This window comes from Phyllostomus hastatus, unplaced genomic scaffold (genome assembly GCF_019186645.2).
Source record: "Phyllostomus hastatus isolate PE091 unplaced genomic scaffold, TTU_PhHast_1.1 phas_contig_196, whole genome shotgun sequence".
Taxonomy (NCBI): domain Eukaryota; kingdom Metazoa; phylum Chordata; class Mammalia; order Chiroptera; family Phyllostomidae; genus Phyllostomus; species Phyllostomus hastatus.
Window position 1 is genome coordinate 30,007,680 of NW_025333709.1, and position 19,537 is coordinate 30,027,216.

General features: G+C 36.9%; 1 protein-coding gene across 13 annotated transcripts in view; it reads right to left on the reverse strand.

Moving 5' to 3' along the window:
- Positions 1 to 19,537, reverse strand: part of FRYL (FRY like transcription coactivator) — a 240,210-nt gene that overhangs the window by 125,155 nt on the left and 95,518 nt on the right. For all 13 annotated transcript variants that reach the window (XR_006785141.1, XM_045833907.1, XM_045833905.1 and 10 more), the window contains one exon: positions 6,789 to 6,988. Coding sequence is in view for 12 of the 13 variants with exons in the window: in XM_045833907.1 (XP_045689863.1) it covers positions 6,789 to 6,908 (120 nt within the window). In the remaining variant the exon portion in view is untranslated. The remainder of the gene's footprint in view (positions 1 to 6,788; positions 6,989 to 19,537) is intronic.

Genomic DNA, 19,537 nt, shown 5'->3' on the forward strand with positions numbered 1-19,537 from the left:
CCATCCCATTCCAGGTACTGGAGGAACCTCTGACCAGCTCCCAGGAGAAGATCCGACCTGGGTAGTTCAGACAATACGCACTGAAGACCGCGGTCAGGAAGGTCCCTCCATGAACACTGGGCTTCCCATCAGCTGCTTAGTGCCTCAAGAGTGAAATCTGTTTCAATGAACATCTGAGGAGAAGGTGAAACTAACAAAAAAATGTAGTTTGAAGGAAAGAAGAGATCATACAGAAACACTTTTAAAATATATGTATATTTAATATTCTCAATAGTGGAAATTGCAGAATTGTAAAAATGCTGGGCCTAAATCAAATATATACTCAAAATCAGCAGTTAACTGTTTAAACCCTTTTTCCCATCTTCTTTTCTAGTCACTGGCAATCTACAAGATTAACAGATAAACTTAGATATGCCTGGATCATTACCCAGGATTGATCCACCTCCTTTCAGAAGAAAGAAGCCTTTGGTATTGGATTGCATAGTCTGCAAGCTGCTATTTCAATCAATGACTGCCATTCCTTCCTGAATCTTCCTTCTCAAATGAAAATTAGATCGTGGCTAAAAGTCAAGTTCAGCTAATCTTCACATCTCTTGGCTTCCTTAACCTCCTTTTATTATGGTTTCTAACACGAGAAGAAAAAAAGGCCAGCTCTAGAACTCATTTTAGAGGTAGATTAAATTGTTTCAGCAAAAACCATTCACATTTGGGCTTCATAGTTTACTGTGCACCTAACCACAAGACAGGCTGGCCTCCCCATATCTAACATTCCATGGGTGCTACTTTCTTTAAAGTGACCGTGCAAGAGGTTTATTAGGGAATTCAAGAGAGTCCTCTTGGGTGGATGTTCATTACCTAAAAGGGTACAGAATAAACTTCAAAATAAATAACATCCCAATAAATGCATATGAAGCTATAATAAAAATATTGTGACAAGACTATATTCAATGTATTTTCATCATCTAATCTTATCTTCATACACACAATCTACCCAGACTTGGACATACATGAAACAAAGTTGGCAGAGATCTGATAAGAAGAAATTATGCAGGTGTACAAGAGTGTAGGAAGTAAAAGCTGTAAAATACAGTGGGAATTTTCTCAGCCTCAGTTTGTCCGAGATCACAACTTTGGGAGTTTTCCTGCTGTGTTAGAAAGAGTGAGCTGGAACATTTCTCCTGAACTATGATGATGGGGTAGAAACACCTATTTTTCTGATGGAAATCCTCACCACTATTCACCATAATTTTATAATCTCATCTTAGATTACACAGCAGGTGTCTCTGAAATCAGCTTTTAAATGAATAAATATAATCAGCACCAGACTAGTATCCTGAAAGAACTATTAAAAACTCTGTTGACATGTTTTGTTAGGAAAACAAAGAGCACACGGCACAGCAATGTTCTTAAGGCTGAAGTCAACCTAAAATGCAAATCTTTGCTAAGTACCTTCTGCTACGCATCTGCCATGGGCAGTGCTGCAGATACAAAGGTGAGCAACTCCTGGCTGTTGGCATCAAGTAGCTCACGCCAGAGGAGATAAACATATGAGCAAATAATATTGCAATGTCAGAATCTAGAAGTATGAACAAAACAGTATGGTAAAGAAAGACTCGTTTAGTTTGAGGAGAATCACTATGTTAAAGGGCAGAGCTTTAAAAAACAGAGCACACATCATGAAAAGAGAATTGTGAGACATTATACAAATTGTAAGAAGATTGTGAAGAGGCTGGAATAACCCAATAAGCACCTGAATTTATTCCATAGCAATGAAAAGTGAGAAAGAGTTTTAAAGCAGAAAGGTGCTATTTGTGTATTAGATGAAGGAAAGTGTGCATAAAACAAGGAAAATGGAAAAGCAATGGACCACTTCTTGACCGGTTAGAAGGCTCTTGCAATGGTCTAACATGACAGAACCCAACCCTGACCGAGGGCAGCGACAACGGCACTGGAAGAATAAGAAAGGAGAAAGACGTAAAATTAGGTAATTTCACTCATATTTTCTTTTAGTATTTCTGCTCTCGAGAGCTTCATATTAAAATTCCTTTAAGAATATAGTCTTTGAGAGCAGACAGGACCATACGCACTGCACACTTTTAAACATTTCTGAAGCCAGGAGATGAATTTGGCTCTTGTCAAATCATCAACTTTCAGAATATTCTAGATTTTCCTTTATTTCCTCTTATATTTTATCTGTCTCAATAATTCCTATTGCAACAGCTAGTTTTATTCTCCGGTGACCTGCAGCACTTAACAAAGTGCATCATGGGCTTCCTGGCAGGATGGCAGCATAGGGAAATGCTGTATTCGCCTCCTCTCATGACCATGTCAAAATAACAATTACGGAAGGACCATCACCCAGAACCACCTGTAATCTAGCTGAACAGAGGGGTTCTATAACTGAGGATATACAGAAGCCACGTCGAGACTGCTGGGAGGAGCAGAGAGGCAGAGCAGCTGGTCCCCCAGCCAAACGTGGCAATTAAAAATCAGGAAGGACATTTCAAATGCAGAGGTCCCCACTGAGGAGAGAGGGGCCCCAGCCCCACACCACGCTTCCCAGCCCAAGAAAGAAAAGTTCCCATAACTTCTGGCTACCAAAACCAAAACTTGAGGCTGAGTGAGACAAAGGGCTTCTGGAGTCCCAGGCCTTCCTCTTAAAGGGCCATGCACAAACTTACTTGATGGCAGACTCATTTGCTCTCAGCTCCAGCACTGGAGCAGCAGCCCAAAAGGTGCCCGGAACATACAGTGAAGAGCTGGTTTCCAGATATGAGCTGCAGGGGCAGACACAAGTGCTGGCGGAAGCCATTGTTCCTTTGCAGAGCACTCCCTACAGACATAGGCAGATGTTCTAGCTGAGTCTCCATCAATCTGGCTAACAGTGTTTGCCCGGCTGTGGTGATTTCCTGAGATTTCCTTGTGGGCCCACCCAAGCTGCTTCCAGTGTCTTTTCCATATATGCAGCCTGTCTTGGTTCATGTTGTGGGCTTTTCTAAAGCCTCTAAGAGGTTCACAAACTAAAGAAGCAGTATCTGGCCTCAGGGTGACCCAGAACCTCTTGCTAAGTGGCCTTAGGCTCAGCCTTAGCAGCAACCAGCTTTGGTTCATAGTTTGACCTCACCCAGACACCTCCACACCCAGCCCAAGTAGCAGCCATTTGCAGATCGCTATGCAGCTCATGACACTTGGCTTCAGTCTGGCCACAGATGGTGGTTGACCTTGGGCTGCACCTTCCAGGAAGCAGCAGAGTCACTACACCCAATGGACAGCTTCAAACCACATTGAAGCACCACCTAACTACCTCTACCAGCAACACATCCTCACAGCTGATCAGCCTGGAGGTTAAGTTCTTCCCACTGATGTACCGACGGCAATCAAGGCTAAAACCCAACAAGCAGGTGCATACAGCCCACAAAGGGATGAGTGGGGATGGGTGATCAGGGACACCTACTACATAGGCCATTGACTATACCAAAACCAGGAAACATAGCAGTTCTACATACTAACACACACCGGGAGGCTGCCAAAATGAGGAGACAAAAAAAACCATGTCTCAAATTAAAGAACAAAACAAAACTCCAGAAAAAGAACTAAACAAAATGGAGACAAGCAAGCTACAAGATGCAAGGTCAAAACATTGGCACAAACATGCTCAAGAAACTTAGAACTTCAACAGTATAAAAAAGGACATGGAAATCATGAAAAAGAACCAGTCATAAATGAAGGATATACTAACTGAAATGAAGAATAATTTACAGGGAATCAACTGTAGAATAGATGAAACCGAAAATCAAATCCGCAATTTGGAATATAAGGAAGCAAAAAACACCCAATCAGAATAGCAAAAAGAAGGAAGAATCCAAAACAATGAAGAAAATGTAAGGAGCCTCTGGGACAACTCCAGATATACCAACATTTGCATCATGGGGGTGCTGGAAGGATAAGAGAGACAGCAAGAAATTGAAAACCTATTTTAAAAAATGACTGAAAACTTCCCTGATATGGTGAAGGATATGGACATCCAAGTCCAGGAAGCACAGACAGTCCCAAACAAGGTGAACACAAAGAGGCCCACACCATGACACACCCTAATTAAAATGTGAAAGGTTAAAGCAAAGAGAGAATATAAAAAGCAGCAAAGAAAAAGCAGTTACCATATTTTGCTGTGTATAATGCACACCCATGTTTTTGGCCCAAACTTGCAAGAAAAAACTTTTGTTTTTAAATTTAGCTATATTTAGAAATAAAACTGATAACTGTATTCCAGGGTATTATATTGCATACAGATATTGTTATTGCTTTCTAGAGTTACAATATTAACAAGTAAGAATAAAAGAATTAAAAACATTTATATAGATACAGAATTAGTACTACCAATGTATAATGAGAATCCTCACTTTTCCCTCAAAAATCTGGGCAAAAATGTGTGCATTATACAAAGCAAAATATAGTAGTTACCTACAAGGGAGCTCCCACAAGACTGTCAGCTGATTTCTCAATAGAAACTTTGCAGGCCAGAATGGATTGGCAAGAAATATTCAAAGTGATGAAAATCAAGGATCTACAACCAAGATTAGTCTACCCAGCAAAGTTATCATTTAGAAATGAAAGACAGAGCTTCACAGACAAGAAAAAGCTACAGTAGTCCATCACCATCAAACCGGTATTATAAAAATATTAAGGGAACAAGAAAAAATAGATAAAGAATATGAATAATAAAATGGCAATAAATTGATGTCTATCAACAATTACTTTAAATTCATATGACGTAATGCCTCCAATCAAAAGACATGTGGAGGCTGAACAGATAACAAAACAAGACACTTACCTATGCTGTCTACAAGAGCTCACTTCAGATTGAAAGCCAAACACAGGTAAAGGGATGGAAGAAATATCTCATGAAAATGGGGAGGGGGGAGGCTGACATAGCAATCCTTACTTACAGCAGACAAAAGAAAGTTTAAAACAAAGGCTATAACAAGAGGAACAGAATGACTCAGCAATTCCACTTCTGGGTATTTATCCAAAGCAACCCAAAACACTAAATTAAAAAAAACGTATACATCCATATGTTCACTGTAGCATTATTTACAACACTCAAGATATGGAAGCAACCTAAGTGTCCAGCAATAAATGAATGGATAATGAAGTTGTACATACACACACACACACTGGAATATGAGTCAGCCATAAAAAAAGAATAAAATCTCATCATCTGAAACAACATGGATGGACCTAGAGGGTATTGTGCTGAGTGCAATAAATCAGGCAGAAAAAAGACAAATGCCACATGATTTCACTTACATGTGGAATCTAAAAAACAAAATAAATGAATAAGCAGAACAGAAACAGACTCACAGATAGAACATTTTGACAGTTGCCAGATGGAAGGGTGGTTGGGGGATGATTTAAAAAGGTGAAGGGATTAAGAAGTACAATAGGTAGTTACAGAATAATCATGGAGATGTAAAGTACAGCATAGGGAATATAGTCAATAATGTTGTGATAATCATGCATAATATCTGAGAGGTACTAGATTTACTATGGAGATCGCTATAAGTTATGCAAATGTCTAATCACTGGTTGTACACATGAAACTAACATAATATTGTATGCCAACTGTAATTGAAAAATGAAAAATTATGTAAAAAGGGGAGGGCGATCAATGAACCTATTATAGCTTTCTAGACAGCTTTGTACTACAGTAGTCCCCCCTTATCTACAATTTCACTTTCAGCAATTTCAGTTACCTGTGGTCAAAAGCAGACCAAAATGTTACATAGAAAATTCCAGAAATAAACAATTCATACATTTTAAATTGTGTGATGTTCTAGCAGTGCAATGAAATCTTGCACTGTCCTGCTCTGCGCCACCATGGATGTGAATTATCCCATTGTCCAGCATATCCATGTTGTATATGCCACCTGCCCATCAGTCACTCAGTAGTCATCCAGGTTATCAGATCAACTGTCATAGTATTACAGTGCTTGAGTCCAAGTAACCCTATTTTATTTAACAGTGGCCCCAAAGTGCAAAAGTAGTGATGCTGGAAATTCAGATATGCCTGAGAGAAGCCTCAAAGTGTTGTTTTTATGTGAAAGGGTAGGTATGTATGGAGAAAAGCTAGTATATATAAGGTTCAATACTATCCCTGGTTTCAGGCATTTAACAGGGGGTCCTGGAACTTATCTCCCCATGGATAAAGAGGGAGGTACTGTACTAACCTATCTCAAATTTTTAAAGACTATTTTTAGAACAGTTTTAGGTTCACAGCAAAAGTGAGAAGACAGATACTTCCCATAACCCCTTAGCCCACACATGCATAGTGTCCTCCATTACCAGTATTCTCCATCAAAGTGGTACGTTTGTTACCACTGATGGACCTACTCTGACTCATCAGAATCATCCAAAATCCACAAATTACATTACAGTTCACTTCACTCTTGGTGCTGTATGTTCTATGGGTTTGGACAGGTGTATAATGGCGTGTCTCTACCCTTATAGTAGCATGCAGGGTACTCTCACTGACTTAAAAACACTCAGTGCCCTGCGTATTCACCCCTCCACCCACACCCGAACCCAGGCAACCACTCATCTTTTTACTGTTTTCATAGTTTTGCCCTTTCTAAAATGTCAGCTAGGTGGAGTTATATAATATGTAGCCTTTCCAGATTGGCTTCCTTTAAAACTTTTTCAAGCATATTATTTTCTTTGCAAAATGTGTATTATATTGGCTAACAAAAAATCAAGAAAATATTTCAGATTTAGAGGTCAGCTCTACTCACCAAGGGTTCAGCCATTACAACTTCAATTTTCTTTTCAGCTTGAACAGCAAATTCTGCAAAGAGGCTCTTGATGACATATTCACCAGGCTTGACATCTGGGTCAATCGTAATGCTTGACATGATGATATTCCTTTTCCCCGATGTGGAATGAAAGTTGGAAGAAGCACAGTACTTATTCACTTTGCTCACTGGTGCTGATGCTAAAAATAAGACACAAAAGAACTCTACTTTAATAATGAACTATTCAGGCCTACTATACCCACCCGACTTAATAAGCATACTGTCCGGAAACTGCATCGAGATCTCCCACTCTGTATGACCATACTCTATTTTTCTGTATTCACTCTTGCTGCCTTCTAACACTTCCCAACATAACTTTAATTTAGTTATATGTCTATTATGTATTGTTTTTCTGTCTACCCACTAATGTGAATTCCATAACAGGGATTCTCTTGTCTTTTTAGTTCATTAATAAACCCCAAGGACTATGCCTGGCATGTATTAGGTATACAATAAACAGGTACTGAATAAATGAATTCTAAGCAAAGTCGCATGCAGTAAAAGAAAGAAAACATATGTGAGTAAATGAAACACGGACGGGGTTAGGGGTTGAAGTACACCACTTTGGAGAGCGTGCTCCGCAAAGGCCTCATGTAGAAAAGCTACCTTTGAACTCACACATAAATGATGAAAAAGAGGCAACAAGGCAAAGCACCAGGAACAGAAGGCTGAAAGCTGAGTGTGAATATTTGAGAAACAAAAAGAGGACCAGTGTGGCTGGAACTCAAGGGATGAAGTAGAGGCAGAAGCAATGTGAGAGGAAGCTGGATCATTAGTCAAGGATCAAAGTTTTAGAACTTCGTAATAAAATTAGATTTTATTCTAAATGCAATTATAATTCTGTGTGAAGTATTAACTTGGAGGCGGGTAGGATCTGGCCTCTCCCTAAAAGATCTCTGGGGATCCTCTGGAAAATGGATTGAAAGAGGGCAAATATGCAATCAGGGAAGCCGTTGCAGATGACATGGCCATAGCTCGGGCTAAGAGGATGGTAGTGGCACAGGAGAGAAGGAAAAGAATTTGAGATCTGTCATATGTTAGTGGGTTTGATACCAAGGTGGGGGAAAGGAATTAAAGATAACTCTGTTTTTACATTTAAATCACTCAAATATAGGTTTGACAGGGGTGCCATTTACTCAATTAGGGATGACACTGTGCCTGGCAGACAGCACGTTGCACCAGGTGTGGCACGAAAAGGGCACACGCCACTGTGTGCAACTTACACTCACCTGTTCTGCTCTCCCGACTGCCGGGGCAGCCTGCCTTGGATTTCTATCCACAGACTATCCTGCCCTCGTTCTTGCAGGCTGCTGCATCACACAGACTCTCTCATTCTCTAACTATAGCTTATGTCATCCCCTTTGCCCTGGAATATTCATGGAGAGCTTGCAAGAATGTACTCTCCACCTCAACATGATCTCTGGACATGGCTCTATCATGTGCTCTCCTATATGTAAACCCTCTCCTTGAAAAGGAAACAGAACACAATTACTCAAACAGTGATTTTCTGTCTATGTGTATGTGTCTATGTAACTATAGGACAATCAACTTGCTCTAAATTCATACATTCCAAACTCACAAGGAATTGTTCTGTCAACTAAAACAACTCTACCAAACACAATATGTATCAAGATACAGAAATGTGATGTGTCATAACTCCAATAAAAAATTCGAGAAAGTAATACAAAGTCAGATTATATAGTAGTCATTTCTGAAAAATAATTTATGAATTAAAAAAATCTCTTTGAAAGACATAAATTCCAAATACTTGATTTTTATGCCCTATTCATTATCCTTGTCTATTCACTAATATTTGCACAGAATTTAGTATTTTCCTCCAAGGTTAGGATTAAAAATTAGTCACATAGGATGATTATATATTTTTTAAATCATCTAAAAATATTATAAATTATTAATATTGCACCTCAAATATCTCTGTATCACATCAAATTAAAGTATAACATATTGTATTCTTGAACTGAAATTATGTAAAAACAATTAGAGACAAAAATTCACAGTCCTTTGAACACAGTGCACACTATTTATTTTAAACAATGACCTACTTGTTGACTCCGCTTCATGATCCAACATTGTGTATTATAAAGGAGAGAATCTATTAACAAATGTCACCGTGGAAAAAGAGATCTTAAATTTAAAAATGTTATTTTGGAATATCAAGAATTCTCTATTTTATATCATTATGTTGGATAACCCTACAGAATCATTTAAAAAGGGTATTCAGTTTCCAGAATTTTAACTGATATTTTGGAAATAAAAATGAAGATGAAATATATTCAAGACTGACTTAAGGACATAGACATAAAGTGTATCTTTTCCTTTAATTAATTTTGTAAGCCTTTAATTAAAGACTCATAAGATCATAACAGTTACAAAGGTTTCTCTGGCTTTAACTTTACAATAAATGTAACTAACCAAGAAGTCTTATAATAGAACTAAGTGCTTAAATTCTAGACTTTGAAGAAGTGTAAACTTCTTAATTGACATTCAGCCTTTGAACAGTCTCCTCAAAATGAAAAACTTTAGTTAAAAGATCTCTTGGATAACTCACCTTTACTGTCTTCTACTTCAAAAAAGCATAAACATAAACTAAGCATAAATAAATATTCCTGCATGTCATAATTGCATATTACAAGAAATTTGCCAATAAAGACAAAACTTTAAGAAAAACTTGCATTTATCTTACAAATATTTATTTTCCAAATGTCTACATTATCTCCCAAATAAACTTAATTCAAACTTGAAAACAATCAAATTTTGAAAATTACTTTTAAAGAGTTAATTACTTTTACCTCCATCCACAAAGCCCTAGTGAAATCAGAGAAAGACCTATACCCCCAAACTGAAAACTGGACAAAAGACATGAATAAGCAAGTTACAAAACATAAAATAGCCCAATACCATGAAAATAATATTTAACATCACTAATATTTAAAAACAGACAAAAATTAGATAACCTCTTCATGTATCAAAATGGTTTTCCCCAATTTTGTATTTCACTATAATGTTCAGCTTTTGTGAATATATGTGAATTTTTCTCCTACTCTGGCAAATAGTTAGGAAAGAGAGATGATCACGCTAAGCCAGGAAAAAAGCTAGTTTTCGCATAACTGTGTAGAATGACTTGATGTCACTTGAGTGCCTGAGTTAAGTATTTTATAAAGTTAAATAGTAATAATTATCTACAGGCTATTATGGAATTTTGAAAAATTTATGAGGGAATAAACTGGTAGACAACAGTTCTTAAGAACAAAACTCAGGCACTGAATTACAATTTGTAAAATCCCAATGTCATATTAAATACTCCTAGAAAATAAATCTATTAAACTCTAACTGATAATAGTGAGAATAAAGCACACCCTGACCGAGGTGGCTTGGCTGGCCTGGTTGGGCATCGTCCTGCAAAGCGAATGGTCCCCTATTCAATTCCTGGTCAGGGCACATGTCTGGGGTGCAGGTTTGATCCCCAGGCAGCGCACATACGAGAGGCACTCAATCAGTGTTTCTCTCTCACATCAATATTTGCTTCGCTTTATCCATCCCTTCCCCTCTCTCTAAAAATAAACAAAATTTTTATTAAAAAAAAGAACAAAGCAAGACCTGAGTAATTAAAACATGAGTATTAAAAACAAGCATATTTATTCTTTCTTAAAGTGTAAATAAGACTAACATGGCATTATTTTAGAGAGCCAACTCTCTAGCATTGTACTTAGAATACATAATAAAACAATTACCATCTTTTTCATGTCCATAAGACTACTATAGTCTTATGCAATAAATTTAAATTCAGTTAAGGAAAACAGACAAGTGAGAACAGACATGAATGCTAACCTGATTCATCTTTGGTTTCATTACTCTGTAGCAGCCATTTTCAGCCTCTTTTTCTGCCTTCACTGTATTCTTAAGCACAACACTAACTAGTAACAGCCCTCAAACTACACACTAATTCTCAACAATTGGGGTATTTAAGATAAGGACGGGTAGGGACCAGTAGACGTGATTTAGTAAGACCCCTATAAAGTCTGTGAAAGCAGCCTGCTGCCCTTTCACCCCCAAGGACTGGTATTTATCAATAAAAATTATTAGTTTATAGTCACAATCTTACATATGTACCTGCATACTACATGTATGTATCTATGTATAAGTTCATATAATTCAGAAATGTAACAAAGTATCATACAATTGCTTACTATTCTAATAATTATTACTTATAATGGCTAAACAACAATTTTGATGATAACATAAAAAGAAAAGGCTTGAAACAGGAAACAAATATAAAATTATCTCAACTTTAAAAACAAAAGCAAAATTCTTAGTTGAAAACGCAAGCCTATTCCCAGCAAGTTATTTTGCGAATATAAACAAACTGACTCTCAAGTCTGCAAGGAGAGGCAACCGACCCAGCAGAGCTCGTACGGGTGAAGGAGAAGAAGAAGAAAGCTGAAGTCCTTACACGAGCCGAATCAAGTCAGGGTGGCACTGGCAGAAGGCAAGACAGCTAGCTCAGTGGGACAGAAGAGAAAGCCCAGAACAGACCCCATATGGATACAGTCAATTGAACTGAACTTTGACAAAGGAACAAAGGCAATCAATGGGGGAAAGAGGCTTTCAACAGATGGTGCTGGCATAAATGGACACCCACGAGCAAATTTTTAAAAATCTAGATACAAGCCTAATTTTCACAAAAATTAACTCAAAATGGATCATAGATGTAAATTTATGATGCAAAATTAAGTCTAAATGTAAAATGCAAAACCCCGAGTTCCCAGAATATTAGGAGAAAAATCTGGCTACTCTTAGGCTTAGTGATGTCTTTCTAAATACAATATCAAATAACATCCATGAGAGAAAAGTTGGTAAGTTTATTAAACTTAACTTCAACTCTACTAAAGATACTATTAATAGAATGAAAAGACAGGACAGACTAGAAGAAAATATTTGCAAAACATATATCCAGTATCTAAAACATAAAGAATCCTTAACACACAAAGAATTCTTAAAACTCAACAATAAGAAAATAAGCAACCCAATTTAAAAAATGGACAAAACACTGCAACAGACCCTCACCAAAGAAATAGCAAATGGCATATGAAAAGATGCTCCACATCATGTCACCAGAGAAATGCAAACTTAAAGAACAATGAAATACAACTATATACCCAATAGAACGGCGAAACCAAGACCTCCAACACCACCACATGCTGCGAGGACTGTGCAAGAATGAGCACTCTCATTCATTGGTGGTGGGAACTCGAAACTATACGGCCACTTTGGAAGACAGTTTGGGGGTTTCTTACAAAACTAAACATACTCATACCACACAACCCAGCAACTGCACTCCTTGGTATTTACCCAAAGAAATTTAAAATATGTCCACACAAAAACCTGCACACACACATTTATAGCAGCTTTATCGTAACTGCCAAAATGTTGAAGCAATCTAGATGTGCTTCAGTGGGTAACTGGATGTATTTTGTTATATCCAGCACTTAAAAAAATAAAACGAATTTTTGAGTCATGAAAAAAGTTGGAGGAAACTTAAACACCTATTACTGAGTGAAAGATGCCAGTCGGAAAAGGCTATAGGACTGTTTGATTCCAACTATGTAACATTGCGGAAAAGGCAAAACTATGGAGACAATTTTAAAAATCAGTGGTTATCAGGGGTTCAGGTTGGGGAGAGGGCGAAAGGGTGAATGGGAGAACTTAAGGGACACTTTTTAGGATTGTGAAACTGTTCTGTGTGAAACTGTAATTGTGGATACATGTCACTATACATTTGCCAAAACCCCATAGAATGGACAACACAAAGAGTTAATGTGATGCAAGGTGTAGACACTGGGTGATTACGATGTTTCGTTGTAGGTTCATCAATTGTTTCAACAAGTGTACCACACACAATGTTAATAACAGAAAAATGGGGGCATAAGGAGAGGGGGTACATGGGAACTCTACTTTCTCCTCATATTTTCTGTAAACTTGAAACTGCTCTAAAAACTGAAGCCTATTGATTTTTATAAACATAAAAATGAAAGAAAGAAAGGCCTATTCTTTCCCTGTCAGCCAGAACCAAAGGTGCCTGGGAAGAGTCAAAATAAACAACAGCTCTAGCTAAAGCTTAAAACAATAATATACTTGGCTCAAGCTCAGGAAAAGGAAACAGTTTGTAAGTCAATTAAAAATAAAATGTCAAAAACACAAATCAGATTCTATGGTGGACAGACTGAAAGTAGCAACAAAGAAAGCACAATCAGTATTAGGGGGTAAGTGCAAATTTCAGCTTCTGGAGAGGTCAGTTGGGTTGATGTACCTTTCAACTAACTGTCCAGAGAAACACTGCACGTCTGAGAGCAAGTGTATCTGAAGGAGAAAGAGAGGATATAATGGTGTGTTAACTGGCACAATATGAAAGCATCACTTGATGACTTTATTGCACAAACACAATTTGCTCTAAAGCAAGGTATACCTCAAAATTCCTTCATGAATGAAGGAAACTCATACCAGATAGTGTTCATATCTGATGGAAATGAAACATTAATTAACACTTTATTGAGGTAATTTTGCATATCATCTCATTTTTTCCCTAACAAAGCTATTCTCATTTTCAAGTGATACACAGGTAAATGGCTTTAAAAAAAAGTCCTGATTCATAGTGTTTGCTCCTTTCCATTGCCTGTTTACTTCCATCATGGCTGATTTCAAGCTACCAATGGTTTAACAACCCACTGGTAAAATCCCTGTAAGACTGAGGTTTGAGATCCAAATACCACTTTGGTTATCCATTTGTAAGGAGAAATTGACTCCTAATTAAAGTCACTTGCCACATCAGGTCCTGAGTTTCTAAGAACTTTCAGATCAGTGGCTTTATTTTCTCCAGAATGGCCAGATTTTGATATATCCATTTTTCTCCTTTAAATGTCTAGGTTATTAACATACTGTTTGCTTAGAATAACTATTTCCCAAATCAAATATTTTGGCTGCATCTTAAAATTCATTTACAAAAAACAGGCTAGGAAGAAAAGGCTTTCCCATCCTGATTAGGTATATTTTTACTCATTTTTAAACTCTTTTTTAGTTTTATTTTTTCCATTTAAATCTGTCATCCAGATTTGATTATCTTCAATACACACACACACAATAAAAACAGTTTTATTTTTTTCCTCCAATATTTAATCAATTTTTCTGAGTTCCTTTACTGAAATTCTGTCACTAATTTTATATTCACTATCATAAGCTAAAGCCAGACTCAGATGTGCTTGCTATTTTGTTCATTACTGATCAGTTTTGCAACAGTACCATACTTTTAATTACTGTAGCTTTATAACAGGTTTTATTATCTATTGGTATAAATTCCCCTGTTTACTCATCATCTTCAGCAATTTCTTGGCTACTGTCTTCCACTTATACTTTCAAGTTTATGCGTATCTTCACAAGTTAATTAGAAAAAAAAAGACATCTTAAGATTCTCATCTACAACCTGGCTTACCCTCATTAATGTATCTTCTTTTGTATACTCAAAGAAAAACATGCATTTTCCTCCATAGGGGATCTATCTAATTCTTACTAATTTTCTTAGTAAATACTTTGTTTCTGTTCTATGTGAATGAAACCATTTTCCTCACTTCTCAGTCTAATTTTTCTGCTTCTGGTTGTATTTCAATGGATAAAAAAAATTAAGACTTTTGCTTATTCTTTGGACAGCTGTTCCTAAAATGTTTATTTATCCTAGTCTAAACTATTCCCATTGAAAACAGTTTCTAAACATAGAAGTCCTATGACATCTTGGGCACATTTCCAGTTTTTTAACTTGAAGTCTGCTTCAGAAATATCACTTCTTATAAAGCTCAAGAAAAATGATCTATCATCTGAACAATCCATTATTCACTCAGCTTGAGTCTTTTGAGCCTTCAGAAGGTCAGCTAAGAAACTATTCAGAAAATCTAGAAATAATGTGGTATTTTTAAAAATGTGCATGAACCTAGGAGTCAGAAGACCAAGGGCCCTTGACTTGACTGACTACTTTGTAACATTATAATCTTGGTCAAATTATTTAACCTCTGTAAACTTTTGCTTTCTCTCTAAAAAAATAAAAATAAATAAATGATTTGAGTTATATCTCAGCCACAGATATGTATCGGAAGCAACAAGAAAGTTGTTTTCATTTTTGTTCCCCTCTATTCCTCTCATAAACATTTTCACTGCCAGGGGGAAAAGCTATTGTGGCCAACTTTTCTCCTCTAGGCAGACCGGAACCTGGGGATCAGCACAGGGTAAGACTGAAGTGAAAAGCTGAACATCAGAATCCTGTAGGACCTCGTCCAGCAAACATACCTAGCTGGACCTGGGCCTGGGGGAGGTAAGCAACTGCATATATATGTGTAGCTATCTTTTACTTCTCAGGGGCTGAGCAGAACCTTTAAGTAGGTGGCCTGAATCCTCTATACCCCTGAGGCTGAGGGGATGGGAGGAGACAAGGAGCAAAGGGGCTTCCTCCTAGTATCTCAACTGGGAACTAACAGGCTGAGACTGCTTTCTCTTCCCTCACCCTTAGGGTTACTCTTTAAACTATGTATGGTCCATGCTTAATTAGCAGACAAGGAAACATAATTGCACACTACTGGTATCCAGCAGCTAGTGACAAAGAAACAAGGTATGTACCAAACACCAGCAGCAAATATCATAGGTTTCAAAACACCAAACCTATTTCAATTAAAAACAGAAACTAAACAATGATACTGATTCTTGCCTTACCATTCAACAACATCCTGGAAATTATGGAATTATGTAAGTAAATGCAGGAATACCAAAACATTAAATCACTGTTATAAACATTGAAAAAGAAAACATGAAACTTTCTATATTAACTAGCAATAACCACCTAAAACTGAAAATGAGTAAAAATCTATTCACAAATACAAAACAGGTGGGGATAAATTTAGTAAGAAAAACACAGGGCTTACATGGAGGAAACTACAAGATCACATTAAAAGACATAAAAGAAGATTTGAACACAGAAAGACATAATTTGTAGATGGGAGCATTATAACTGTCAATTCTCAAAAAATTAATATATTAATTACTACAGTTCCAGTTAAGATTCCAATACTATTCTGTTTAGGTTGTGTTGAGCAAAACTATCTTAGAATATACATGGAAGAACAAATACCCAGAAAGGCTAAAAAAGTTATTTAAAAAACATTTTCTAAATCAGAAAATATAACTATAATCAGAATGCATTATAATTATCATCAAAACATTATATCAAAATATAATATGACTATATCATAATAATGTAACAGTAATCAAGTCAGTAAACATAAGTGTTGATAAATCAGATTAATGTTAAAGATTAGAGCGCTCCTCAAAATTTCCAGAATTCAACATGGGCAAAATCAGAAGGATGAGAAACGTTTATTTAGTAATAATGTTGGAATAATTGGCTATTCATTTGGAAAAAATATATTATATTCAAAAACTAAAGTCCAGATGGATATGAAGTTGAAAGTTTTTATTTTATTTTATTAAAGATTTTATTTATTTACTTTTAGAGGAAAAGGGAGGGAGGGAGAAAGAGAAGGAGAGTAACATCAATGTATTGGAGATACATGGTTGCCTCTAACACATGCTTCCGATGTGGACCTGGCCTGCCACCCAGGCATGTGCCCTGACTGGGATTCCAATGTGTAACCTTTCGGTTTGCAGGATGGCCCTCAATCCACTGAGCCACACCAAAGTTAATTTAAAAATTAGCTTTGAAAGTGAATTTTTAAAAAGTCTCAGAAAAAAATTAGTAGTCAACATGTACAATCCAGGGAAGAAGAGACCTTTAGCCAAGATAGAAAACCCAAATTATAAAAAGAAATGAAAACATTCAACTAAATAAAAATTTTAAACATTTATAAAGCAGATGATACCATAAACAAGACAAAGTTGAACAAAAATATAACATAGATGACAGAAAATATAAAATATTCAAACAGCTCTTACAAATTAACAAGAAAAAGAAAACAATAGAGAAAATTTGTCAAAAGATACACTTAGGCAAATCACATAAGAACAAGCGTAAAAAGACAATGTATAAAAAAAATTCATTCAAAATCTGTAATACCCATAAAATGCAAATTAAAATAGCAATAAACTTTCATTTTAAGCACATCTGACTGGCAACTATTAAAAAAAATCAGATCTCTTGCTGGCAAGGTGCAGGGAAACTGAACACTTAACATCTTGCTGACAGAAGTGTTTCATCCACCTGAGTACGATCCAGTAGGCTGGACAAGGACGACCATTCCTGCCCTCATAGCAGAGCGTCACAGATATTAATGTCTTTGAACTTCAGGCTCTCCACGCCACTGATAGTAATTTAGCAATGTATAACCTACCCCACAAGAAGAGCAAAGGATGGTCTGCCAGCTCAAGCATTAATACCTACTTGGCATATTTCTCATCATTAAATTAATAAATTGGCAAACATAAAAACTCATTTCCGTCAGACTGTTAATTACAATTCTACCCGCTGAAGATTTCATATCCACTCTCGGTCTTAATGTAAAGTCAAGTTTTCTGACTAGCCCCAGCTTGCTGGCTTCTCTGGCAATTCCTCAAATCAGAATCAAACTCTTTGGAGTGAGGCCCAGGTGTCTATATGTTTTGGAAAACTCCCCATCATGCCTCTAACCTGCAGCCATGGTTGAGAACCACTGCCTTTCACTCATCCTTCTAAAGTGCAACAGCTGGTTCTACACAATTTTATTTAAAACTTATTTGGATCATTAAAAGCTTCAAAAACACCACAAATAAGGAAACCTATGTATATAAACCCATCAAGCAGTTCAGAGAGTGTTAAATAAAGACATGTCAGAGGCAAAGCTCTAGAAAGCAACATGAAGGATCAATAAAACAATTCAAAAACCTAGTTTTAAAAAGTTCTACCTGGTTCTCCCAGTTCTTACTGGAAGCACTGAACTGCGTTTTCTCTCAGGGTGCCTGCCACTTCACTACATGCACTGTCCGTGCCCCAGGCTGCGTATCTCGGTGCCCTGCCAATCCTCTGCCTGACTCTAGCCGTGATGTCAAAGGCTGGAGGTTTCAACGATGTTAACTTTAGAACCACCCTTGATTCCTCCCGGTGCCTTACATTCTGTATCTAGTCTAGTCATCAAATCCCACCACTACTGAAGTAACCCACCCTTTTTTCTGCATAGCTAAATTTTAAGTTCCCATTCTAATAGTAGTCTAGTAAACTCCTGAAAAATCTTCCCTCACAGTTAGCACTGCCTCTAAGCGAATGAAATAACTTCACATAGCAGCCAAAGTGACTACTTTCCATCCGAACCACAGTAGGCCCTATACATCAAACTGTGGTAATACCATGTGTCTCCATACTCTGACAAAAAATGCACTACTACACTTAACACCTGGCGGGCGAGGGGGAGGCGGGTGGTTGGCTGGGGTGCCAACTCCCATGCAGCAGAAAATCTGCGTATAACTGAAGTGCATCCTGTGCATGTGGGGACTCCCATCATAGACTGAAAATATGTACTAACCTTACTTTCAAGATTACTATGGCCATTTTATTGGCATTACATTTTCTTTTCTTCTATAGGTTCCCTATAATAAGAATCACTCATTCATATATTGCTGCAAAATTTTATGAGAAGCTTCTTTTTGTTTAATTTCTTCTTCTTTTCTAAGACTTTTACTTTGAGAGCAGTTTCAGGTTCACAGCAGAATTGAGAGGATGGCAGAGATGTCCCATATACCTCCTACCACTACACATGCATAGCCTCCCCTAGTACATCTGCTGCAGTTGAACAACCTACACGAACACATCATTATCATCCAACACCCAGCCTTTACATTAGGGTTTGTTTACTCTTTTCGTTCCACATTCTATAGATTTGAATAAATTTACTCCCCTTTATAATATCACCCAGAGTAGTTTCACTGTCCTCAAAATCCTCTATGCTCCTCCTATTCATCCCTTCCTCTCCCTAACCACTGACAACTACTCCTTTTTCTACCATCTCTTCACACACTTCTGCCTTTTCCAGAATGTCATATGGCTGGAAGCATACAGTATATAGTCTTTTCAGACTGGCTTCCTTCACTCAGTAATATGCATTTAAGGTTCCCCTAAGCCTTTTCACAGCTTAATAGTTTGCTAAATTTGAGCCACAGTTTACTTACCCACTTACCTACTGAAGGACATCCTGGTTGCTTCCAAGTTTTGGTAATTATGAATAAAGTAGCTATAAATATCAATGAACCTTATTTTAAATCAAAAGATCCACTTAATGTATCTAATGTAAATTCGAACTTGTTATTATGTTATACTGTTAATATATTACATGTTAATAATATTAATTCATACTTCAATTTTCATGAATGCCTTTGTTAACTACCTTCTGTACCAAATGAATCAATAAATACTACTGAAAATGCAGCTTTCAAAACAATTCATATGATTTTCTACTGTGAACTCTCATCACATTTACAATTCATCATTTTCTAGTAGAAACATGTCTGACAATTTAAAGTTTGGCTTCTACAGCCTTTCCCATTCAAATGAATTTCTCCTTAAATCTGTTTTTGTACCTTTAAAACTTTACTTACTGTAGCAAAGTTTTTTATATTGGGAAATAGCATGCTTAATGAAAATGTGCTAGCAA